The 27,519-nt window shown below is 36.5% G+C and overlaps 1 protein-coding gene and 1 pseudogene across 1 annotated transcript in view; one reads left to right on the top strand and one right to left on the bottom strand.

Annotated features, from left to right (window-relative positions):
• DDX10 (DEAD-box helicase 10) overlaps positions 1–27,519 on the bottom strand; it is a 308,073-nt gene that overhangs the window by 212,279 nt on the left and 68,275 nt on the right. The window contains exons 12-13 of the mRNA XM_027849599.1: positions 20,765–20,853; positions 9,589–10,084 (exon numbers count right to left, since the gene is read on the bottom strand). Of these exons, the coding sequence (XP_027705400.1) occupies positions 9,589–10,084; positions 20,765–20,853 (585 nt within the window). The remainder of the gene's footprint in view (positions 1–9,588; positions 10,085–20,764; positions 20,854–27,519) is intronic.
• Positions 14,311–17,705, top strand: LOC114033888 (annotated as a pseudogene).

Genomic DNA, 27,519 nt, shown 5'->3' with positions numbered 1-27,519 from the left:
AGACCACCATGAATTTCTTAAAGAAAGCTATCATCAGGTGCCAAACAAACTGAAACATTGACAACCACAGTGTCCAAGATCCTTTGCATTCTAAAGAGTATTGACCCATACTGACAAACTAAGTGTGTACAATCTATCTGCAAAAGCAATTTAAGATAAAGAAACTGTATGGAAGTCACCATGAACCTTTATTCCATCCACAGGGTAGTAGCATATTTTTTTAAAAACTGCTACTTTGAACTTGGAAAAATTTAAGTTTTAAAAATTGTTTCTTTTGAAAAATATAGAAACAAAGATGTTTGTTGTTGACTGATTTCTTTATTAATTTACCTCACCTTCCATCTGAAGAAGGCATCTGTTTCCTCCTTCCTACACATTTCCTTTTAAAATCTGTATCATAACTAAAGATATGAACAACAGACAACATTTCCCAAAAAGGAAAAAAGAAAAAGAAACCAATGAACACATTTTGTTTCCCAAAAGTAATTCTTTAGGAAATAAATCATTAATAAATGGAATTATGTCACATGTCACAAGGAGATATAAATTTCACAAGTCTCATCAGGAAGGCAAAAGCAGCTAAATAGGCTAATACAGCAAGCAAGGGATAAGGTCTTTTTTAAACAATTAGTCCTAAGAATGTTAACAAAACAAAAGATGTTAACAAACCATATTCTGTGAATTACTCCTCCTTTGGTTACTAAAACTAGTTTAAAAGGCCCTCCAGAAATGTTCGTGAATAAAAGATAAATTTAACATTGTGCTTAAAGCTCTTAGCACAGTGCCTAACACAGTAGATGCTATAGAAATGCTATTATTATTGTAAATATATGGAATATTCACACATCTAGTCTTGGCACTGACTAGTCTGAGAAAGACTACACCTCGTTGAATAACCTGCTGCATTCTTACACCTTCATATTAACATAATGGTCCATTTTTAAGATACTATGAGAAATAAGTCATGGACTTTCCACTTGAAAAAAGCAAAAATCAACACCTCAACTAAAAATTATTTCTCAAAATAAATTCTAGTCTAGTTGAAGAGCTGTTCAATTCCTCTATAAAATTAATCTAAAATGATAACTCTAAATTTATTTTCCTTTAGCATATAATTAAAAATACATGTCATAAGACTTTAGAGTAGGCGTTCTAAACCTGGAGCCCATGGATTTCTTTTTTTCTATTTTGATAACTATTTCAATATAATTTCCCTTGTAATCCTATGTATTTATTTTACCTATCTGAAAACATTATTCTGATAAGAGGTTCAGAAGCTTCACTGCCAAAGGCATCCATGACAGAGAAAAGGTTAAAAAAAAAAAAACCCTGCTTTTGGAGGGGTACTACTATCCTTAACCAGACAGTTCACTGTGGAACAGTTAAAGAGAAGGGGGAGGAAAGCACACAATTTCTTCTTAAAACAGAGGTGGAAGAGAAATGCCAGAAGAAAGGGAATCTATAAACAAATCACAGTACAGCTGTCAGTCAGTCATTCCACCGGTATAATATAATTTTAGAAACGCCACATTTGTAGAATTCTTTGTAACTTTAGTGTTCTTGTCATAACATTGTATTTTGTCTTATGTATATTTGTATACTGTTCTATTCTCTCTATAAGATTATAAACTCTACAAGGGTAACACCAAGTCTTCTTTACCTTTTTATCTCATCCAAGCATTCCTTTACACTTACTGAAGAATACCACATTCTTCACATACTAAGAAGCCAATAAATGTTAGTCAATAAAATGAAATATCAAATTTTAACTTATAGTCACTCCTCATTTCAACTCAACAATTCAATTTGTTCCCACTATCTATAAAGCACATTATTTCCAAAGAATGTACATATTTCAAGGCCAGGAGTTACTGATGGGCCATTTCAATACCACAGGATTACACAATGTTAAAACTGGAAGGGGCCTTCCAGAAAAACTAGAAAAATCCAATCATTGTAAGGAAGATGAAACTGAAAGCCAAACGTGACTTTCCTAAGGCCATACAGCTAGTAAGGGACAGAGCCAGAGCTTTAGTCACTGCTAGAAATCAACACTCCCCATCATTCTGCTCAAGAAACTAAAATAACTTTGAAGAGGGAAGATTAAGTTCTAACGAGTCTCCCTTTCTTTATCTCAGCATCAGAGGAGCGCAGAATGGTAAAGTTGGAATGTTAGGGAGCATCCATAGTCCAGCACTCTCATTTTATTGGCAATAAAATCTCACAAATTTTTTTCAATCTATTTCACAGAATCACAGAACTCTACATATGGAAGGGCCCTTAGCAGCCATCTAGTCCAACCCACACATCAAAGGAATCCCCCATCATAACAAATCTGACAAATAGTTACTCAGTCTCTTGCTTCAAGGTCTCCAAAGAGGGTTAACCCACCACCTCTCAAAGTAAACCATTCCACTTTGAGATAGTTCTAATTTTTAGAAAGCTTCTCTTGACAATGAGCTTAAATTTGCTTCTCTGCCAGTTACACCTATTACTCCTGTTTCTGCTCTTTAGGGTCCGACAGAACAACCTTAATCCTTTTTCCACATGACAGTCCTTCAAATACTTGAAGACAGCTATTTTATTTTCCCTCTTCTTTTCTAGAAGCTAAACATCCCCAGTTCTTTCAACCAATCCTCATATACCATGGATTCAAGGGCCTTCCACCTTTCCGGTTGTCTGCCACTTGATATTCTCCAATTCTGAAGAATATAGTGAGAAAAACATTGTCTGAAATAGCTGTGTGTCTTTTTAAAACTTAAATGGCAGAATATTTTTGACCAAAAAAAAAGTTTTATTTATTTATATCCTGGTAGCATACATGGAACTGGCTGTTTCCAGTATTTCAACTTATTTTATTAATGAGCTAGTATGTCAGAACACTAACTATTTAAACGCTGTCATTAAAAATGTTTTTATATGGGATTAAAACTAATTGGATTTACTTGTAATTGGGAACATCTCTATTCCCAAGTCACAATCTCAATTGTGTTTACATTCTGTTTTTCCAAAGTCATTTTTCTTCAGAGTGCAAAGGTAGACCGAAGTCATATGAAATTAGCATACTTGAGGATTTGTGACTTTAGCCATGTGGGTGAACTCATATCATAGCCCTCAGAAGATGGCCTTGAATTGTGACTATGGACATTATTGCTGTAACTTATAGCAGAGTAGTTCCCATATCTGCCTAATTTCACATAATTATTCCTAATAATTAAAATATTTTCAATTAGGAAAAGGCAACATGGAGTAGTGGATAGGAAAACTTGAGATCAAGTCCTGCCTTTGACATATACATCTGTGTAACCTTTGTAAATGGAATGCTTTAAAAGGGAGCAAGTTTCCTCTAAAATTCTTCAAGCACAAAGGCCAGGTGACTTACTTGTTGGAGACTATAAAAAAAAACATAAAGGCTGTAGAAATCATTTAATCAATTAGAATGTGAAAAGCAGCTATCTAAGGCTATAAGTTGGCTATAAGTTATAGAAATGGTAGTGTCAACCTTCACTGGTAGAAAAAGTGAAATCACAGGTGCAATCCCTAAAAATTTAGCATTAGGTTTATCCAAATTAATAGGGTACTAATACTAGGTCTACATCAGAAAAAGATCAAAGAAAAGGAAAAAGGACTTAAATGTACAAAAATATTTGGGGGGGGGGGGGTTTGAGAAAGAATTGGAAACTGAGAGATCTACATTTATGGACAGAATTTCCTTATCAGGAGTTCCTGATGGCCATTAAATCATAGGTTTAGAAAGAAAAGAAAAAAAGAAATCCTTACAGAGAAAAACAAATCATATCTATTTTTATCAGCCCTTAATTTTAAATGAGCAAATAATGGCCAACTCCTTAAAATAACCTACATAAATTTTAAAAATAACCTGTCTAGGGTGATTCTTCTGCTTTTCCTGGTTCCATTGCAAGTATATTAAAATGAAGGCAAAGACAGTCTAACAAATGTACTTTTTAGAGTTCAGATTATAAAAATGAGCTATTAGGGAACTGATTAGTCAGCAAAAGCTCTCAATATGGTGCAGAAGTGGGAAACAAAGGGACAGGAGTCAAAATATTTTTGAGAATATAAAGATCCTGCATATAAAAGAATAAACATTAAACCAAATGTCTTTTGCTTTCCTTTGCGAATTTGCATCCCCAGAAATCATCCTCATACAAAGCACAAATAGTTTTTAAAAAACACATACAAAACAAAGCTCAGTAAATGCATCTAAGTTTTAAGTCACAAATTAAGTGATTCTCAATTGAAAACAAGCTTAAATAACGTCAGAATCAGAAGAAGAATGCAATAAACAGTATATCCTCCTCGGGTTAAGGAGTGTGTGTATGCATGCGTGCATGTGTGCACACAAATGATGGAATCCATATGGTTATCCAATGTTTTATATTATCCATACTACTGTTCCATTCCATTAATAAAGATAATAAGAAGCACAGTAACTTTTCCCTAAATACTTGAATAAAAAGGCCATAGTTACTGGCTTGATATTCTGATATTCTGAAGCGATATCTTAAAGAATATAAAAGACTTCAGTCTCTGTTTTCAAGGAACTACCAAATCAAATTTAAAAAAAAAAAAAACAAAACATGCATACAAAAGAGTTAGGAACACATATTTAGAGTGAGAGGATGCCCAAGGTCATTTAATACAAACCCCACACTTTACAATTGAAGAAACTAAGGTCAAGCCTTGAGATGAAATTACCCAAGGTCTCACAGTTAATAATGAGTCTAGAATTGGAATTTCAATTCAGGTCCTCGAATTCCAAATCTACTGATCATTCCACCACATGATTTTGGCTTTAGAAGTAACAGGAAGTCAGCGTGTGGGTTTGTATAATGAAAAATTTCCTAATATGAGAGTTGTCTAAAAATGGAATTTTGTTGTTATTCAGTCATTTTTTCAGTTGTGTCCGACTCTTCGTGAACCCAATTTGGGGTTTTCTTGGCAAAGACACTAGACTGTTTCCCATTTCCTTCTCCAGCACATTTTACAGATGAGGAACCTGAGGCAAACAAGGTTAAGTTACTTGTCCATGGTCACACAGCTAGTAAGTATATGAGACTCCTAGTTGTGCCACCTAGTTGCCCACGAAAATGAAATGGAATGCTTTAAAGAGTTCCCTCTAAAGTTCAAGCAAAAAGGCCACATGACTACTTGTGGGAGACTATAAAAAAAGATATAAAGAGCTGTATAAAGTTCTGGGTAATAAAGAACTTCAAGGCACAGGTGGTGTTTTTACTGCTGCTGCCAACAAATGCTGTTGAGTCAAATGATTTAGAAGTAAAAGGAAGATGTGAAAAGTGAACAGATCACTAACAAAATGGTGTCAGACAACAGGATTTGGATTTCTAGACAGAGCTGTACACAAAGCAGATTCTGATTCAATGTAAAGAAAATCTTCCTAATAATTAGAATTCTACAAAAGTCACATCTGCTGCCTCAGGAGGTAGCAAGTTCTTAATCATCAAAGATCTTCAAGCTGTTACTTAATAACCATTTTCCTGGGATATTTTGTAAGGTATTCCTACTTACAGAAGGACTGGACTAGATAAGCTCTTTGGAGAGTTTTTAAAATAATCAATATTTTTCAAAAATTTTACATGTCCCTACTTATACACTCAACTTCTATCACTTTTTCTAGAAGTCACCTTCTTAAACACTCTACAACTAGACAATCTAACCAAATCAAATTAGGAACTCCATGAGAAAATCTTGGTTATGTGTCTCCTTTGCTTTTCTACCTCCTGCTTTCACTCCTCCAACTTTTGAGTAAATATCTACATTTCATTCATCCTGACAATTAAAAAACTGAAGGAAAACCAATCTTCCATAAGACATCCCTCACACTAAATCACTTAATTTCTCTATTTCCTACTCACACTGAAGCTATATGAGAGAAAATATATATAGAACTACATTCCACTCATTTGTATATATTCTACACCCTCAAAGTACAAGCAGTCCTTAACTTAATACTGCCACAGCCTTGTCATCTTGGAACATCACTACACCGGGTCAGCCCCCTTCTTCCACAGGTGAGTTCTTCTAGGAACTCCATTTTAGGAGAAGCCTGGGACAATTAACCTTTATTCTCCTTCCCAGTCCTGCATCTAATTTTCTGGACTTCAATACTATGCTTCCTCAGACAACTTCAATCTACCCTTCCTCCCTTCCCTCTCAACTGCTTTTCTGTTCCCTTTCATGTATGGTCTTTCCTATTAGAATACAAGCTCCTTGAGGGCAGGGGCTGTTTTTCTCTTTGCTCGTATTTTTTATCCTCAGCCCTAGCACAAAGTCTGACATACAGTAAAAACTTAATAAATGCTTGTAGCCTGTCTGCCTGTAATATATGATTTACTGCTCAACCAGTTACTCCCATATTATCAACTCGAAGAAGAGGACATCTGGTATCTTTCCCAGTGAGAATGAGCTTGGCTACAAACACTCAGCCTGGCAGCAGAGATAATTTTCTCCACTCCCCTTCCTCAATCCCGAACTCTCATTTCCCTAAGGTTAGCCAGCACCAAGAAATAGCTGAAAGCAGCCAGAACGAATAGAAGGGATCTAAACTAAATCGACAGAAAATGAGAAAACGCTACCTGAACGATGAGGCCATAAAATATTGAGCATGTTTTTGGGTTTTGTTTTTTGTTTTTCTGTTTTGCTTTTTTTGGGGGGGGGGATGTTTTTTCTGTATAGTTTGTTGTTGTTGTTGTTTGCTTGTTTTTGCATACCTGGTAAACTGTCTCTGAAGGCATATCAGAATTTTTTTTTAAAGAGTTCCAAAAATTAGGGACCAGAAAACAGCATCATTTGAACAATGCTTATAGCTCTAAGAGAGCCACTGAAGAAAGGTGTTGATTTCAAAAGGTTTTGTTAAAGTAAATGGTCATACAATAAGAAATAATTAATGAGAAATTAAGAAAAACATGTAAAGGTTTGCATGAATGTACACAAAGTCAAAAAGAATCAAAGACAATATGCACTATGACTATAAGAATGTAAACAAAACTAATCAAAAGCAGAAGAATGCTCTGCCACTGGTCCTAGAGAAGAGATGAAGAAATGTGTTTGCCTTCTTTCATTAGTGAAGTGGGAAGAGGGCTATGGATAAAGACTCTTGTTTACACAGCCAATGTCTTGCTTGCTTTGGCTTAACAGTCTTTTTTTTGTTACATGGGAAGGTTCTCTGGGCGATGGATATTATTCTAATCTGGACATTATAAAAGTAAAAGGCATCAATAAAATTTTTAAAATTAAATGGGCAGTCTCATTATTTTACAGTTATATAAGTATCGAACAATACTTAAAAACGTTTTTCAGCAGGCCAATAAAAAGCAAAAGGCTGTACTCTGCTATGTACATTTCACTATTCTAACGCAAACTGCAAGACTGATAACTGATATGGAGAGTCTTAATTCTGTGCAATTGGGGTTCAAACTTACTGTTCAGTGTGTCTTTAGTTTGGCCACCATTCAAGGGTTTTCAAGTGGGCATTTAAAAAAAAAAAACTTTGAAGCAACTATATAGGAAAGAACTAAAGAATGAAAAATTCAGTTCAAATAGCATCAGTACATGCATTTTAGAGGCAAAAAGAATAAAATCAGGAAACAGGGTAAAGCTGCTAGTGCTGATAAAACAGGAATTTAAGGTTTTAATGTCAACACCTTGATCACTAATACTTTCCTGAATTTAATAAGCATCAAACATTTCAATACAAAAAGGTTTATATGAGAAATTGTGAACTTCTATTATATATTTTGTTTTCAAAGTATAAATGGATAATTTAACAAAGTAAGGAAATTATCAATAAATCCAAGACAGCAGGCAGTAAATCATATATCAGTGAAAAATCAGTTTTTCAAGAAACCATCAAGCCATTCTAAATCTCTCCGAATTATCCTCAATGATACTTATGAAAGCTTCTTCCTAAAAACCTATTAGAATTCCACAACCTTCATGAAAGGAGATTATTACATATAATTTGCTACAGCATGTATCATAGTAAGCACAATTGTATATGATACTATTTTATCTCCATTAATTAAAATACATATACTTTGGAAAGTTTTATATCACAGAGGAATTTGCAACTTGTAATCAATTACGTGCTTAGATTCCTTTCTACAAAAAGCCAAGCATCGGACCCTAAGTCAAACCTAAGTGATGAGACCTACCTCAGAAACACAAAATTTCCATTATACTAGCGTTCCTAAAGGAAATCAGCTTCAATTAACTTCTTTCAGGAATGTAATCTATCATAAGCATGAAGTGTGACCAAAATAAGGAATATCAACTGCTCTCAAATGCAGAAAGCAGTAGAATACAAAGGACAACCATAAATGTCAAATGCCAAGGGACACATGTTAACCCAAGAGTGAGTGTGAGCAAATCATTTGACTTTTCAAATAATGCAACATTTTTCTGCTTCTCACCTCTCAAAATGGTTTTACAGGATGAAGACAAAATATTTTCAGAAATATTTATTTTAAAATTATTAAGTAGTGGACTTTAAAGCAAATCTAAACCAAAAAGGTTTTGCTATAAATTTGTATGATTTCAGACCAAACCACCTGGATCATTAAAAGTACTTATTTTAGGATTGATTTTGTTACATATAGAGCCTTTCTAAGCCCTTACTTAGTAAAGAAATAGCATGCTAGAAGAATATATCTACTGAAAAGTGACCTAAAGTTTCACATAATTCTCAATGAAATATACAATCTATAATTTATTAATTTCAGAATTCCAATAAAACTGCACTAATAATAAAAGAACACCTTCATTTCTCAAAAAAGTTCTGCTATGAGAAGAATATTCAAGAATAAACCTACACAAAGAGGTACATTTGCCAGAAGTACAAGATTTACATGAATACTTTTAATAAACCTTTACAAGAAGTGCCCTCTTTCCAAGTTACTGGCTGAGTGCCCAATAGCAAAGGTCTCATTAAAAGTAAAATTCATGGTATTAAAAAAAAAAAGGATTACATTATTACAATGTAATGATTTTAATTAGGAGATGGTATAGCACGAATTACATTAAAAGGCCCTAGGACCATGAAGCTTGGAGCGCGATCAATTAACTTAATGTTATGACCATGATTTTAGGTACTTTTGAGACACTAGTTGAAAACCAGTAAATGTATAGAGATTAAAGTTGTCAATCTTCTACAGCTCCCAAAGTTATGAAAAATAAAATTATTCCTCACTCTCCACTGTGACGGATTTATTAATTTTCATAGGTTCCCAAAGTGGGAGATACTGCCCCCTGTGGGGCACTGGAACAATCCACAGGAGTGGTAGGAGCCTCGGGTGACGCAAATTTTAAAAAAATTAACTAAAGGGTTAAAGAAAGAAGATTTCCAGGAAGGCACTAAATTAAAAAAAAAATTTTTTAAAGGGAACAGTAGGCCAAATAAGTTTGGGAACATCTGATTTAAATACTTACTTTTCCAAAGGTTCTGAAATGAAGTCAGTTAACATGCAATTATTTATGAAATGCCTACAAAGTACCTAGAACACAGAAGTGAAAAAGAACATAGTAACCACTTTTTAGAAAGAAACTTACCTGTACTGTGGACTCTTTAAGGTCTAATCCAAATACATTATGTCGTTTGACTCTAAAGAAGTCAACATCAAGACCATCTTCATCCTCTTCCTCTCCACCTAAACTCTGTACAGAAATCACTTTGTCTTTTGAAGTCTCATTAATACCTGGAAGAGCTTGTATTTCAAATGCCTTGACTTTTTCTACTTTCTCCTCTCTACCCTCATCTTCCTCCACTTCTTTCTCTTCATCTTCATTCTTTTCTTTACCAACAACACTGGCTAGTTTCTCTTTGTCTTTCTCTCCCGTTCTCATCTCTCCTTTCTGGAGGATGGACATTTTCTCATTGAAATATGCTCTAAATTCCTCTACTTCATCACTGGTGAGGGAAGAAGCAACAGGTCCCTTTCCATCTTTGCTTTCTTCATCTGTTCTGCTTATCAATGATTCTTTCGTCATCTGTTTCTGTATTCTCTGAAGAAATCTCACCCGTGGTGCCACAGCAAGGCCAAGGGAACTGAATTAAAAAAATAAAATAAAAAAATCATTAACAATATTTAAGTGTTGAAATATTTTTATGATGTACTCAGAGAAATTTATACAGAAGTAATTAACAAAGAAGAGCAATTAAATTTGTTAAACTTACTCTGAAAGAAAAACAATCCTATAACTATAGCTAATAATGATGGCAATATTAGAGATGGTCCAAAATAAAGACTTAACTGATCACCTCTATGTCAACATCCACTCTTACATTTATCAATAGGCTGATAAATGAGCAAAAAAGTTTCTTGATAAGGAAAACACAAAGAAATGAAAAAAATGCGAAGTAAAAATTGAGTGAGTCAAGTCATGCTTTGTTGATAAGGTTCAATTGAATGATAAATTCTATTCAACAAATCTGTACTGTAACCAAAGTTACTAATGATCTCTGAGTTAACAAATCTAATGGCCTTTTCTCAATCCTCACTCTTCTTTGACCTTTCGTGGCCTCTGACACTACTGCTCACTCTCTCCTCCTTGATACTCTCTTCTCTCTAGGTTTCCAGGACACCATTTTCTCCTGCTCTGTGCAGAGCAGAAATACTTCTGATTCTGATACAGGGCTTAAAGAGAAGGATATAATACAAAGAAGGTTAAAATGAACAAACAAAGACCAGGACTTTACACCAAATTCAACAATACATTCTATATGGATTTGTGACCTAAATATTAAAATCAAACTATAAAAAAATTGGAAGACAGATAATATACCTCGTACAACTATGGATAGGAGATGCATCCTTAAACAAGGAACAGAGGCAATTACAAAAGATAAACTAGGTGAATTTGATTACACAAAACTCAAAAGCTTCTGTATAGACAAAATTAAGGTACCAAGGTTAAAAAAGGAAAAGGTCAAATGAAAAAAATTTTCTTAACAAATTTTGCTGTTAAGAATCTGGTATTATATACATGCGAGTGTGTATAGACACACACACACACACATATATACATATATGTATATATACACACCTATACACACAAACACACACCCCCCTACATACCAATGGCCATTCTCCCATATATCAGTGATCAAAGGAAACAAATCATTCTCAAAAGAATTGCGAAGATGGACAACCACATGAAAGAATGCTCCAAATCACTAATAATAAGACCAATGAAAATCAAAACAACCCTGCAACCTAGAAATTGGCAAAGATGACAAAATATTAGAATAATAAATACTGGATGGGTTGTGGGAAGATGGGAACATCGGTACATCATGGGTGAATCTAAGGATCAGTACAACCATTTTAGAAAGCAATTTGGAATTCTGCAAATAAAGTGATAAAATGTCTCTATCTTTTGAACCTGAGATTCCATTAATGGGCTTACACCATTGGATAAAAAGAAAAAGTCCCCATTTGTAACAACAGCAGCAATTTTTTTAATAGCAAAGAATTGGAAACAATGAAGACGTCAATTGATTACAAAATAGCTAAACTAGTTGTTGTACATTATTGCAATGGAATATTACTATACTGTAAGAAATGATAAATGGGATGAAACATAGAGAAGCACAGAAAAATCTACCTGAACTGATGCAAAGTGAAATAAGCAGAGCCAAGAAAACAAAATATATAATGACTACAACAATGTCAATGAAAGAGAACAACCACTTATATACACAGATGCAAAATGAAAAATAAATTACTAAAAATTAAGCATAAAATAAGCCCAGAGAAGCTCTAAATAACTGCCCATAGAGTTTTCCGACATGTCACGATCATGACCTACATGGACTTCAATCATGGCACTCATTTTGACTGCTGGGGTCTTTTCTGTCTGCCTCAGGGTTCTGAACTATGTTCAGAAAAATCAGAATGTTAGAGAAGTGACACGTAAATTAGCAAGGTATTAACTAGTACACCATTTTTATTACATTTTTGTAAAAGGATGCAAACCCTGTTTGGGAACTCAAATAATGAGAGGACAAACTGATTTACACATTAAAGGAAGGCCCAATTTGAAAAACCAGATCTTCTCTCTCTAGTCTAAGAAATGAAAGTCTTAGCTTTGTTAGTTATAAATAATCGAAATTCTATCAAAAATCTGTCTCTCTACCCACCTAAGTTTTTTTTTTCCTTTAATGCAAATCCCTATCAGCACCTGTTTTGTCCTGATAACTTTTAAGGATAGGCAGAAATGAGCCATCTGCAAAACAGCAACCATTTCCCTGTAAGCTTAAGTGACTAAACATTGTGTTTTAAATAAATGTCTCCAAAACTGCATGTTTAATTCAATGTTATGTTAAAGAAAAAAAACACTGAAATATAAGAATCATCAACTTTTAGATGGTGAAGCATAGCAAATTCCACCTTATACAAAGCCAAGTAAAAATGAAGCTCATTTCATACCCTGGACCATGGACTTATATCACTTTGTACAAGTTATTTATTTACAATCATAGTAATCAGTCTAATTTTATTGAATGGCTCTGGGAGGACACTGCAAAGAATTTCTGGGAGCAGATAGTTCCATACCCTGCCTAATACTAGAACATTACAATACATTTGTTCAGTGTTAATATGTGGCTTGTTTTGTAATGTATCTCACTGTCAAAGTTGGTGGGGGCAACATTATGCAAGTAATAACTATATTTGGACCCTATCTGTAGGTTCACTTTGTATAATCCAAATAAACTGCCACACATGCATCTAAAAAAGAGAAAGTACCAGGGAGTATGACACAGTAAAAAGTCAGGACACCTGGGCTCAAACCCCACCTCAGACACCCACTAATGATTACATGGGATCATGGTCAAGTAATTTAACCTATGAAAACTGGTTTCTTCACCTGTAAAACAGGTATTTATACTATCTACCTCAAAAGCTTGTTGTGATGAATGACCTTTAAAAATATTAAAGTTCTGATGAAAAAGTACAGCAGGGTACTATGAACAGCGAGTCAACCTTGAAGCCAGGAAGATAAAGATTCCAAGTCCAATCTCTGACTGCCTATATGACCATGGGCAAGTCAACTCACTTCTCAGTGTTCTAAACTAAAGCTGTGAATTGCAAAAAAGGAACTGGGCTACATCAGTAGAAGGAATTTCATCATTGGTAGGAGTTTCCTCACCAGGAAGTTCTCTATATCAATGAAATCACACATCTAGCCTATTCTTTCTGAAACGGATTCTATGGAAGGCAGGAATTCTGTTTTAACTTTTTTAATGACACTACCTCCCTATTTAAATGCTGCATGGCATAATACTCTTAAGTTCTGAAGAGCTAGGTTCTCTGGTCCTTATACCAGTATAATATAGCAATGTCTATACTGATAATTATTAAAAAGCAATTTGGTAGAAGGGATTTATGTTTCAGGTAATGTGTACACTAGATAACTACTGATATCACTCTAGGATTCTATGAATGTGGAAAAACAAATAAATCAGTACACACAACCAAGATGTTTAAATGGAAAGTGTGAAGGTATTAAAGACAAACGTGATTTTTTTTTTAAAACACCTACTGTCTTAATAAAAACAGTTCTCTCCAAAGTTACTAATGATCTCTGAGTTAACAAATCTAATGGCCTTTTCTCAATCCTCATTCTTCTTTGACCTTTCGTGGCCTCTGACACTACTGCTCACTCTCTCCTCCTTGATACTCTCTTCTCTCTAGGTTTCCAGGACACCATTTTCTCCTGGTTTTCTACTTAGCTATCTTCTCGGCCTCCATTCCTAAATTCTCATCCCGATCACAACCTCAAACCATAGAGGTTCATTATACAGGGTTTTGTCCTGGGCCTTCTTCTCTACTACTTTACTTGGTGATCTCATCAGCTCCCATGGATTTAATTACCACCTCTATGCTGATGATTCTCCAATCTACCTCTTCTGTACTAACCTCTGCTGAGCTCCATTTTCACATCTCCAAAAGCCTTTCAGATATCTCACAATTTATGTCCAGTAGTTTTCTGAAACTCACCATGTCCAAAACAAAATCATTATCTTTCCTCCTAAACCCTCTCTCCCTCCCACCTTCACTATTACTATAGAGGGCAATACCATCCTCCTGGTCCCTCAGGCCCACAACCCAGAAGTCACCCTGGATTCCTCGCTGTCTCTCACCCGCTACGTTTAATCTATTGAAAAGATCTGCCAATTTCACCTTTGCAATATGTCTGGAAAACTCCCTCTTTTCTCCTTTGACACTGCCACTACTCTGGTGCAGGCCTTCATCACCTCAAACCTGGACTATGACAACAGCCCACAGGTGAGTCTGTCTGCCTCAAGTCTCATTCAACTCCAATCCACCCTCCATTCAGTCAATAAAGTGATTTTCCTAAAACACAGGTTGAACATATCAAATGCACTCCCCTGACTCAAACTCTAACGGCTCCCTGTTGCCTCCTGGAGCAAATGCAAAATGCCCAATTTGGCATTCAAAGTCCTTCATAACCTAACCCCCTCCTACCAGTGTTCTAATACCTTATTCCTGGACACATTCTCTTAGTTCCAGTAATGCTGGTTTCCTTGTTTTTCCACAAACAAGACACTCCATCTCCCAGCTCCAGGAATTCTCTCAGGCTGTCCCCCAACTGGCATACTCTCCCTCCTCCACTTCAACTATTGACTTCTCTGGCTTCCTTTAAATCTCAACTAAAATCCCATCTTCTACTGGAAGCCTTCCCCAACCCCACTTAATTCTAGTACCTTCCTTCTAGTAATTATTTCTTATTTATGCTAAATATATAGCCTGCTGTGTATATATTTGTTTGCATGTGATCTTCCTCATTAGAATGAAAGCTTTTTGAGGTCAGAGACCATCTTTTGCCTCTTTTTGCATTCCCCAGTATTTAGCACAGTGTGAGGCACATAGTAGGCTTAATAAATGTTTGCTGATTGATAGTAAGATGTTTGATAACTAAATTCAGAGATGAGTAAGCATTTTCTGTTTTCTATTCATTAATAAGAGGGTCCAAAATCTACCCAATTCCCATACCCAATCAATTTTAAATATGTTGATATGCACTAGAGAATTGGAGAGGATCTATTTACTGTGGATAGAGCCACAGAAGTGGTAAAGGCAAGTTACCACCTTCCCCAAAAGAGCCTGGCTGAGGACTCATTTTAGAACAAATTTGTAATATCCTTTTCTTAACAGCAATTCTTATCATGAATTCTGTTATAAACCAGATAGCAAAAAAAGAACAATCCTGGTTTTCACCTTTACTGACGGTCAAGCTATAGAGCTTCTCATCCTAGGCAAGAGCTAACAGTTTTCACAAGGCTCACAATGAGTTGGCAATAAAATCTTAAATTCCTATCAGCAGGCATGCTATTACAAAAAAACATCTCTAACTTCACCAAATGGTTGTTGGATGATGGAAAAGGATATATAAAAAGTGATGGGGAAACAGAGGCAGGGAATGGGAAGAGAAATAAAGTAGCCTTGTTTATTAATATTTACTCATGTGAGGAAATCCAAGGACAAAAAGAGGACAAGCAGGATGAAAATTAATGAGGGAAACCATTGTCATACAAGTACACTATAGATCACTGGGACAGAAGAAACACATGAAGAGTTGAGGAAACATCATTAGCAAGGTATGACAGGGTGGTGATAGGCATTTCAATGATATAGACATCTGCTGCAAGTCCCTCCCCTCCCCCAAAAAAGGACAATAAATAAATTCTTGGCTTGCCTCAATAATTCATTTTTCAAAAAGTAGAGAAAATAGCAAGGGAAATTGCTATTTTGGATTTGATTCAGGCCAAGAAGCAGAAACTGGCTGCTAAACTAGAAATGTTGGAAACCAAGGACAGAAGTTGTTATGTTCAATTGTTTTCAATCATATCTGATGCTTTGGGACCCTGGTTTTCTTTGCAAAGATATTGGAGTGGTTTGCCATTTACTTCTCTAGCTCATTTTACAAATAAGAAAACTCAGGCAAACAGAGTTAAGTAAGATTCCCAAGACTACTAAGTGTCTGAGGCTAGATTTTAATTCAAGAAAACGAAGTCTTTCCGACTCCAGGCTCAGCACTCTATCCACTGTACCACTTAGCTATCCATAGAAATCAAGACTCAATGTTAATAAGAGTTAAGATAAAAAAATGAGAAAAGACTAGTTAATTTAGAGAGACCATACATAAGGTGATTCAGATAAAGGATAGGTAGGCCTGTTCTAACACGTAAAATTATAGGTTCAAAATAAGGAAAGAGTTTTCCTAATAATTACAGCCATCCTATTGTTGAATGCGCTGCCTTGGCATGAAGATGTCAAGCAGAAACTTGATGATTATTTGTTTGGAATATCGTTTCTTGTGTATGATAACTCATGTAAATACAGGTAACACTATATATACATACATACATGTATGTATATATACACATTACATTATACATACACAGCATATATCCACATATGTGCATATACACACATGTATATATGTATATGTAAATGTGTGTGTGTGTATACACAGACACACACACAGCTTATGTGATCCTTTCCAGCTATGGGATTCTTTGATCTAGTGTATGGTTACAGGAAGAGAAAGAATCAGGCAGTCTCGATCCATGATAGTCATAACACTCAGTTCTGATTATACCCTAGTTGCTGCCAAAGTATCCTTTTATTCACATCTTTTAGATTCTCCAATACATCAAAGGCAACTCTTCTAACACCCCAACCTAATCTAGTCTCCATGACCCATATGCAGTAAAGTGAGAGGCAAGAATGACCCCTTCTCCTCCATTCTCATAGCTTGTACCCTAATCTAAGCTCCCATTAGTACTGACCTTGCCTACATAAATGTTCTCTTTATCCTTCTGTAATCTATTGCTCCTACAATTGCCAAAATAAAGTGCAAACATGCAACCATATTAGTCTGGTATACAAAGTCCTTCACAATAAAGCTCCTAACTACCAGGAGGAGCAGCAGGGTGCAATGAGAAGAAAAATCAATTTAGATTCAAAAGTCCTGAGTTTCAATCCTAGCCCTACCACTTGCTGCCATGTGATCTTGGGCAAATTGCTCCAAATCCCCAAGTCTCATCTTTCTCATAAATAAAATGAGGCCTTTGAGGTATATGATCTCTATGATCCCATTCAGCCCAAAATCTATGATCTAATAAACCAAGCAGCTTCAGAACAAGGAGCCACCAACTAGAGAACAGAACAGCCCCCACTATCCTCTACTCCCACACAGCACTGGAAGGAAGCAAGGGACCTTGCATCAGCCATAACTAAAGACATCCCAAAGGATACAAGCAGATCTTCACTTTAATGAGCTGAACAAGCTGCAGGAGTTGGAGCCTGAAGTAACCCAGAAAACCACTGGGCCCAAGGAGAGCAAGGACTCATGGATAAAATTGGCCAGTTTCAGAAAGTAGTGGGTAACTTAATTGAGTTGGTTGACTAATGAGCAAAATAAGAGGATGAAGGCAGGCAGCACACATGTCAATCGCTTAAATCCACAGAAAAGAAAATGAGGACCCAACAGCAACTATTCCAAGCTCTATTAGCAAAAATGCAATTATGAAGGTAGTGGCTGAATATGAGGCTTTATGTTAAGTGGAAGCAGAACAAAATTAATTTGCTGACCAACATATTTTTTATAATAAACTAATACTGTACACATGCAGCTGAATGCTGCTACAAAGATACATATATAAATATAATTTAGAATCATAACAAGTGTTTTTTAAGAGGAAACAAAACTTGTCAGAACCCTTCCCACATTCTACCTTCCCTATTACTGTAGAGGGCAATGCCATCCTCCCAATCACTCAGGCTTGAAACCTAGGTGGCACCCTTGACTCCTCACCATCTCTCATCCCTCCTCCCCACCAAATCCAATCTGTTACCTGCTGATTTCACCTTTGCAACATCTCTCAAATACATGCCCTTTTCTTCTCTGACACTGATACCAATATGATGCAGGCCCTCATCACCTCACAACCTAGACTACTTCAATAACCTGCTGGTGGATCTACTACCCTCAAATCTCTCCCAACTCCAATCCATCTTCTCTTTAGCCATCAAAGTGATCTTCCTAAGAGGCAGGTCTGACTATATCACTCAAGAAACTCCAGGGGCTCCCTACTGCCTCCAGAAGAAAATATGAAATCTTCTGTTTGGCATTCAAAGCCCTTCACAACTTAGCCCCCTTCTACCTTTCCAGTCTTCCTCCACCTTACTCTCCAACATGTACTCCTCAATTCAGTGACATTGGCTTCCTGCCCCTCATTTCCACCTACTAGCTTCCCTGGCTTCCTTTAAGTCCAAACTCAAATCCCATCCTTTATAGGAAGTCTTTCTCAATCCCTCTTAATTCTAGTGCCTTCCCTCTATTAATTAATTACTTATCCTTACATAGTTTGTATATATTTGGTTGTTTGTCATCCCCTCCATTAGAATGTGAGTTCCTCAAAAGCAGGGACTGTCTTTTTTTGTATGTGTACCCCAGTGTTTAGCAGGGTACATGGCACATAATCGGTGCTTAATAAGTATGTATTGACTAACTGATTGGGTGCTAGTTACTCTGAACCTTGCATCCTACTTATTTTTGTTCTCTCACACATATTTCCCCTATCCCCCAACTCCACCACTGGGTTTTAAGTTACACAACAGAAGATAACATTTTTAACCATTTCATTTGGGAAAGAGTGCAGAGCTTCTTCTCAATGCAAAGGTCCACCTTCAAAATCAATGTTCTCACAGTGATGATATATCACTTTGAATCTTAGAATATCATAATCACTCAGGAACAAAAATTCATGTACAGTAGGTATGTGTAAACTGAAGCACTATGATCCATAAGCAATAAAGGGCATAAGGGATATTACTAATGAATGCACAATTGTCAGATTAGGTATATACTCCAAAAAGGTCAAAGACAGGAAGACCCTACAAAAATATTGACAGCACCATGTTTTTCAGGGCTAGAAATCACAAACCAAGTGGATGCCCACCAAATCTGGTACGGCTACACAAATCATATTTTGTGACTATAACTGAGTATCAATGTGCCATACAAAACAACAAATAAGAAGAATTCAGAGAAACATGAAAAGACTTATATGAACTGAAGAACAAAGTAATTAGAACCAGAAAAAAAACAACAGTCATAACAATATAAATGAAAACAATAAAAAGCAACTAATCTCAGATTAATTGCAAAGAAAGTTCTGGGAAATGGCTGAAAAAATACACTTCAGACTGTCAGTAAAGGGTAGAAAATTATGGGTATATAATGTTGCATCTGTTGTCATGGAATCATAGATCTGGAGCTGAAAACGTACTGCAAAGTTCATCCAATCCAACTCCTCCAGCCCCAGAACACTGAATACCAAGGTGTCACAGATAAATTTCCCACAAAAAGACAACAACGATCTAGGCCTAGGGAGAGGATGTAAAGGAAAAGGCAGCCTCGGTGACTGCCATATTGGGATAAAGGGAGTAGGACACATAATGCTAAATCACACAGGTCCACCTGTTAGAGCATGCCTATGAACACTCCAATGACATGATAACTAAAGATTGCCTCCTTCTCCAGAATTTGAGAAAAGCTTAGTAATAGCCATGGAGTGTCATGGTTACCCTAAGAATCTATGCTTAAGCTTCCTCAGGATTCAGTAAGAGGTAAAGGGTCATAATCATATCTTTATCGGGGAGTAGAAGTAGGTGCAAGCAACCCTCCTCATGTGATACTCCAAGGGAATATGAATATTCCAAGTACCATGATGGGACTTGGGTCCCAATTTCTATGATATCCAGAAAGGGATATGCCTACACGGAAGACCACAATCAAACCTGGGGGAAAACAGCCCCTATTATACAGAAATAATAGGGTACAACACACCTCAATAACAACACTGTTGGTATCTTCTAACCCTGAAGACTACTATACATTTTATCACTGGTGTTTGTACTAGATTCCCTAAAGAGTCAATTGCCAACTACATTCAAAAGCTACAAGTTCAAAGACCAAGTAAAAGGGAACCAAATAGCCCTTTTTTGATAATGTATGGTTCTGGAAGCACCTATTCTTCCTGAACAACACTGCCATCTACCCATAAATCTGTCCCAGAGACAGTTCCTTAAACTAATGGCATAAGCTGAGGATAGTGAGGGATGGTCTGGGTTACAGCTTTGAACTTTTGCTCCCTGTAGAAATCATTCCGGATAAATACCCAAAAAAATGACTGTTAGATACAATCATTTTATAAGCTGTTTTTACTTAACGGTTTATGTTGCTGTTGTCGTTGTTCTTATAAAGGAGGGTTCAGCGGGCAGGGAGGATATCAGGAAATGAATGCGGTATGTAAAAAGGCATCAATTAAAAAAAAACAAATGTAAGAGTGAAAAAGGAGATGGGTTGGTCACAGAACTTGGTCAAGGACAGTCCAAATACTCCACTGACAGACCTTACATTTAAGAAAAGACCTAAAGATTCTCCTTCACACTGGGTGGATCCTCTGTGGAGGATCTACAGAAGAAGAGAAACAAGAATCACCAAGAGCGAGCAGGCACAGATGGTTAGGCTGTCATGGCACCAACAGAAGCAAGAATGATATAACCGAGATCAGAGATCTGCTAAGTACCAGTATCAATTAGGGCTCTGCACATAAGCAGGCACTCGATAAACATGTGCAGCGTTGGATTAATGGTCCACAATGGCATCTTATAATCCTATAATTACTTACAGGGCGTATTCAGGTAGAAGCAACTTGTTCACATCAAACACTTCTTTATTCTTCATTAGATATACCGAACGCAGGTAGGACACAAAACACTGTAATGAGAATTTTTAAGGTATTACATATAGACAAATGGGAAAATAATAGAAACGTAAAATCAACTGAAGTGAAAACATTGAACGAAGTGATGGGTAACCACAGGAAATCACTTTAAGGTTTGCAAAGCACTTCACAAATATTATCTCATTTAATCATCACAACAATTCTGTTAGATGATATTATTATCCCCACATTGCAGATTAGGAAACTGAGGCAAAGGCTAATTAACTTGCCCAGGGTAACAGAGTTGGGAAATGTCTGAAACAGGATTTGAACTTCAATCTCCTTGACTCCAAGTCTTGCACTTTTATTATCCTCTGTGCCATCGAGCTGCCTCAAATAGTCTTGAAATTATTTATGGGCATAAATGTTGTATTTTCCAATAAAATACCTGGCATAATACTTTCTATTAAGTGCAGAGTAGGCACTTAATATAGAAGTCTGAAACAAACAATCTCTGTTCATTGAGAGCTAAAAATCTAAATCTTAGAACTTTGTTAAGATAATATTGATAAACAACTGAGCGAGTAACTTATTAATATCATATTTAATTTTCCTATTTCTCCTTTCCTCCTCCTCCATTCTCTCTGTATTTTCTTCTCATGCCTCATACTTAATCCTGTCTTCAAACTAATCTCTATTCCATTTTTCTTGCCCAAGAGTTATTTCCATTTCTTCACAGTCTCAAAAAAGCAGGAATTTGGTGATCATTTTTTCCCCTGCAATTGTTCACTGGGATTTATGCTAGTTGCTTATCAGTTCTGCTCTATCAAGATTAAAATCAAAAGCTAGGAAATCATTTCTATGAACAAGAGAACCTGCTACAGGTGGCGATATTTCAACATTCCCCTTGCCCATACCTGTCACCCAACAGACAGAATCATTTATTTCAGTGTGCCATACTATAGTTTTTATTCTGGTAGACTTATTTGTTCAATGCAGAGCCCAATGCAACAGCATTTTTCTGATACTCTATATTTGTTGATTTATTCATGAATGGCCTCCTAGGCAGCAAATTTTGTCCAGCTCAAAAATTATAATGACTATTTAGTTTTTTTTAATGTATGCTTGAGTCCAATTATTTCACTAAAAATATTTTTCATGCCATTTCCAAATCTCCAAAATAAATTTAACTCTCAGTTTCACATATGCATACTAAATAAAACTCATAGTGATAAATGTACACTCTATAAATATCGTTTTTATCTATTCAAAGGCCTTTTACTTTGCATTTAAACCAAGTGCACTGAATTCAATAAATTCTAATTTTGAACTTTTTGACACTAAGAATTAAAAAGTGGAAATCTACACAAATTTTGACTTCTGTTCAATCTGGTAATTAGTTGTTTTGGAGTTTGGTTTTTTTCTTTGTACTTTTCAACTTGATTACACTTATTCATTTACCAAGTCCTATTATTACGAGGCTACATTTCAAAACCTGTGACTTCACTAACACAGGGAACTCCCAGTAAGGGAACTTCTGCAGAAGCAGATCTGCAACTTATAAAGTCTTAAATTTGGAAAAATGCCTGGAATACGAAGCAGTAAAGTTAATAGTATGTGTCTGACTCCAAAGTCAGCTCTTAACCCCTATTGTCATGTTGCATTTCTGCAAAATTTCATAGGGAAGCAGACTAGTCTTCTTACAAGAAAAATATTCACTAAAGAAGTGACCATATATAAAATATAGATGAGTCACTTAAACTCTCTGAGTCTCAGTTTTTCATCTCTAAAAATGATGAGGATGAACTAAATTACTTCTAAGATCCTTTCCAGATCTAAATCTATAATCTTATCCTAATCCCCACCAAAGAGCCCTAACCACTTAAAAACACCATCTATTCACCAGTACCATTTCTACCCATACTGTCAAAGTCTTTTTTGGTTAGTCTCTGCTGACTGCCCAGAAGGTGCTTAAAAGAGAATGATTTGAATATCAAAGGATATCATATTGCTCTATTATACAGTTTTGTCTGAAAAATTATACCTCCCCCCAAAAAAATAGTAATAGCTAGAGGTATACAGCACTGTAAGGTTGGCAAAGTGTTTTACAAATATTATCTTATTTTATCCTTACAACAACCTTTGAGGGTAAGTGATATTATCATCCCTATTTCACAATTGAGGAAACTGAAGCAACAGAGGTTAGAGGACCTGTCTAGGGTCACACAGCTAAGTAAGTGTCTGAGGCTAAATTTTAACTCAGATCTCCCTGACCTCAAGTCTAGTATTCTTATTCACTTGTCACCTAGGTGTCTCTTATTGCCAGAATTTAACAGTGCTATAGGATTCAAAAAGCACCTTACATGTACTGACTCATTCTAAGACCACATGACTTTCAAATTTTCTAGAAAAAAAAAATTGCATACAATTATAATATAATCTAAATAAAACAAATTGTTCATGACTTCAATTTCATTTTTCAAGATAAAGTCCCAATCAAACTTTTCATTTATGATTCTAAAATGAATTAATACATAAAGTATTTATGTGAACCTTAACAGTGCTATTATCAGGAAACATCAGTCCTCCATTTTAAATGTATTGTTCAGTTGTTCAATCAAATCTGACTCTTCATATTGTCCATGCGGGTTTCTTGGCAAAGACCCTTGGGTGGTTTGCCATTTCCTTCTCCAGTGGACTAAGGCAAACAGAAGTGACATGCCTAGGGTCACACAGTTAGTAAGCATCTAAGGCCACATTTGAACTCAGGTCTTTCTAACTCCAGGCCCAGCATTCTATCCACTAAATCACCTGACTGCTTCCTATTTTGATTGGATTCACTTTAAATAATGGTTTTTTTTCTGCTACCAATTATCCTCAGGTAAGGAGTTTCGATAAATAACAAATTAAGCAAAAATAAAGGAAGTCTGCTCTTTGGCAAGTATAACATATTCAATGTTGGCAGCATAGGTCCTCATCTACAAAATAATTCAGACAAATGACTCCACCCCAATTATTCAAGTGATTCTACTTGCCTAGAATGTCCTCACCCAACCTCTGCCTACAGAAAACAAACTTCTCTTTCCAGGCCTAATGCTAATAGACTTCCATTAAGCCTTCCTAGAACAGCTGAAAGTATTCTTTCCCCACTCTAAACTCCTATAACTCTTGTTTGCACCATTTTTATAGCACTTGCCACTTACTACCTAATAGGAGTTGTTTATGTATACATCTCACTTTACAACTTTCAAAACCCAGCTCCAACTTGCTTTTCTATGGTGTGTACATATTACTCCCCTTCATACTGTCTTCAATCCATCCAAACTCATACACCACGTTCCAACTCCTATTTTCACACCCATTATCACAAGCTATCTCCATGTCTGCAAAGGACTCCCTTCTCACTCTCATCTTTTAAGAATCCCTAGTTTCCTTCAATGTTCCAATCAAATGCCACTTCCTGAGCCCTTAACCGCCAATTTAACCTTTGCAACATCTCTCATACATAACCCCGTCTCTCCTGAGACTGCCGCCATTCTACTACAGGCCCTCATTACCTCACACCTGGATTACTACAATAGTCAACTTGTGGGTCTGCCTGCCTTAAGTCTCTCCCTACTCCAATTCATCCTCCATTCAGCCACTAAAGGGATTTTCCTAAAGCACAGATCCAACCATGTCATGCATACCTTTACATTCAATAAACACCAGTGGTCCTCTATTGCCTCCAGGAAAAAGACAAAATGCTTTATTTGGCATTCAAAGCCCTTCATAATGTAGCCCACTCCTACCTTTACAGTTTTCTTACACCACATTACCTACCTACATGTTCTCTTCCATACAATGACAATGGCCTCTTAGTCATTCCACAAACAAGACACTCAGGGGCAGCTAGGTGGTGCAGTGGATAGAGCACTGACCCTGAAGTCAGAAGGACCTGAATTCAAATCTGGCCTCAGACCAAACACTTGACACTTATTAGCTGTGTGACCATGGGCAAGTCACTTAAACCCAATTGCCTTGAATGATGAATGAATGAATAAAAACAAGACACTCAATCTTTCAGGTCCTGGCATTTTCTCTGGCTGTCCCCTATGCCTGGAATTCCCTTCCTCCTCTACCCTGACTACTAATCCTCCTACCCTCCTTTAAGTCCCAACTAAAATTCTTTCTTTTGCTGAAAGCCTTCTCCAACTCCTCTTAATTTCAGTACCTTCCTTCTGTTAATTACTTCCTATCTATCCTCTATATAGTTTATTTGTGTCCCCCAGTAAACTGTAAGCTCCTTGAGGGTAGGGACTGTCTTTTGCTTCTTTTGGTATCCCCAGAGCTTAGCAGAGTGTGCCTGGTACATGGTAAATGCTTAATAAATGTTGACTGATTGATTGATTGATTGATTACTCCCAACTACTTAGTGCCTCGACACACAAAAAATTACCTCATACCTCGTATAAAAGCAGCTAGCTGGTGAAGTAGATAGGTTAGACTTGGAGTCAGGAAGACCCAAGTTCAAATCCTGCCTCAGATACTAGCTATGGTCACATAGCTAGTCAAATCACTTAATTTCTGTCTACCTCAGTTTTCTCAACCGTAAAATGGGGATAATAATAGCATTTACATCCCAGGGTTATAAAGTCAAAATGATACATAATTTATGTATTCTGAAAACCTTAACGTGCTATATAAATATTAGTGGTTATTATTTATTTTGTATCTGCTTACATGTATAAATGCTGTCTCCCCAAATAGAATATAAGTATCTTAAGAGCAAGAATTGTTTTTCTTTTTTGTCTTTTATCCCCAGAGCCTAATACAATGTGTGGCACATAACAGACGCTTAATAAGTGTTGATTTTGTGGCGTTACCTCCCCCAAAGAAACTCTACGATCCTAAAGATCTATACCTTAACTATGGTTCCCTGTACAGAGTTAACACTCAGTAAATGTTCAAGGAATGAAAGAATGAACAAACAAAAAGAGAAAATGAAATCAAAAAAAGTCAATACTGTCCAAAACTACTAGACAAATCATTACTGGCAACTAAACAGATCAGGAGAAATGGCAAAACGCAGCAATAAATAAAGCCTCACCCCTAAGAAGGACAGACAGCATGATAACCAGGAAAGTAAAAAGTAGTATCTAAAATATAGGTGGAAAGGGGAAAAGAATTAAATAATTAGACTGCATCAGCTAAAACCTAGCACTTAACTAGAATCCTCCTGGAGACCCACACAGAGAAGACAGCCAGGGGTTTCTCTCTGCATAAAGGTGTGGGAATTATCTTCTAACTGCCAATAAAAGGCAGATGATAAAAACAGCAGTACGTGGCATCATCCCAAAATGCTCCGTCTCCATGTTTATGAACTCTGAAATTCCGTTAACTGATCAAAATCTCATCATTCCACCTCTCTCTAACTTACATCCCCAATCCTCTTCTTCTTCTTCAATATGACCTCCCATCCCTCAACTTTTTAATATTTTTCCCAGGCTTATCAATTCTGCACTGGCTACACTTTCCTCCCTTCCCTACCTTGACCCACTGGTGAATCAGTTTAACTCTTGAGTCCCCTGCCCCCTTAAGTTATTGCCAATCTTCCCCCCAAAAAAACCTTCAGCCTTGGATTGCTCTCAGCAGCCACTATCTTCGCTCCTACTCACAAGTGACCAAACAAAGGTGGAGAAAAATCACAAAATTGGATCCACTACAAAGTTATGTCACATGATCTCAACAGGGCCCTCACTGAAGCAAGGCAATCCTTTTATACTTCCCACTTTTTACAGTGGCTCTTACAAAACTTTTCATCCCCCTCAAACTTCCCATTGTTCCTCCTCTCCCCTACCCTTTCGGTGGAGAAAGCTGCCTCATATTTGAATGAAAAAATTGAAGTGAAAGGCTGAGAGCTTCCTCTTCTCTTCCCTCTTCAACTGATCTCATTGATGCCTTTTGGCACAATTTCCACTTTCACTCAGTCTCACATAATGAGGTGGCCCTTCTACTTGTCAAGGTAAATCACTCTATATGTACAAGTGATCCCATTTCATCCCCTCTTCTTCAGCAGACTGCCCTTTTTCTCATTTCCACCCTCTCACTTACCATCAATTTCTGCCTATCTACTAGCTGCTTCCCTACTGCCTACAAACATACTCAAATCTCTCCCATCCTCAAAAGACTCTCACTTGAGCCTGTCATCCCCACTAACTATCACCCTATATTGCTCTTCCCTTTTGTGGCTAAACACCTCAAAGAGGCTATCTACAAAAGCTGCCTCCACTTCTTTTCCTCTAACTCTCTTGTCACCTCTCTAAAGTCTGGCTGCCCACTTCATCATTCAGACCTTATCATTCAACCAAAAATATGATCTCTTAGCTGCCAGATCCAATGATATTTTCTCAATCTTTGTCTTTCATGACCTCTCTGTAGCCTGACACTGCCAATCATCATCTTACCCTTGACATTCTTTTGTTTCAAGATTTTCATAACCCTGTTCTCTTCCTGGTTCTCCTCCTAGTCAATCAATCAATGCACTAGGCACTATGCTATTTGAAGCACTAAAGATACAAATGAAAAATATAAAGGTAGTCTTTGCCCTGAAGGACTTTACAATCTAATAGGGAAAGACAACACACAAAAGAAATTTGGGGGTGGAGGGGTAACCTAGTGAAAGGGGAATGAAGGAGAAATCCAAAGGAACACAGTCAGGTAGGTAGGAAATAAAGAGA

This window comes from Vombatus ursinus, unplaced genomic scaffold, assembly GCF_900497805.2.
Source record: "Vombatus ursinus unplaced genomic scaffold, bare-nosed wombat genome assembly UNPS02007612.1, whole genome shotgun sequence".
In the NCBI taxonomy this organism is placed as follows: Eukaryota; Metazoa; Chordata; class Mammalia; order Diprotodontia; family Vombatidae; genus Vombatus; species Vombatus ursinus.
This window is presented reverse-complemented; position numbering and strand designations above follow the sequence as displayed.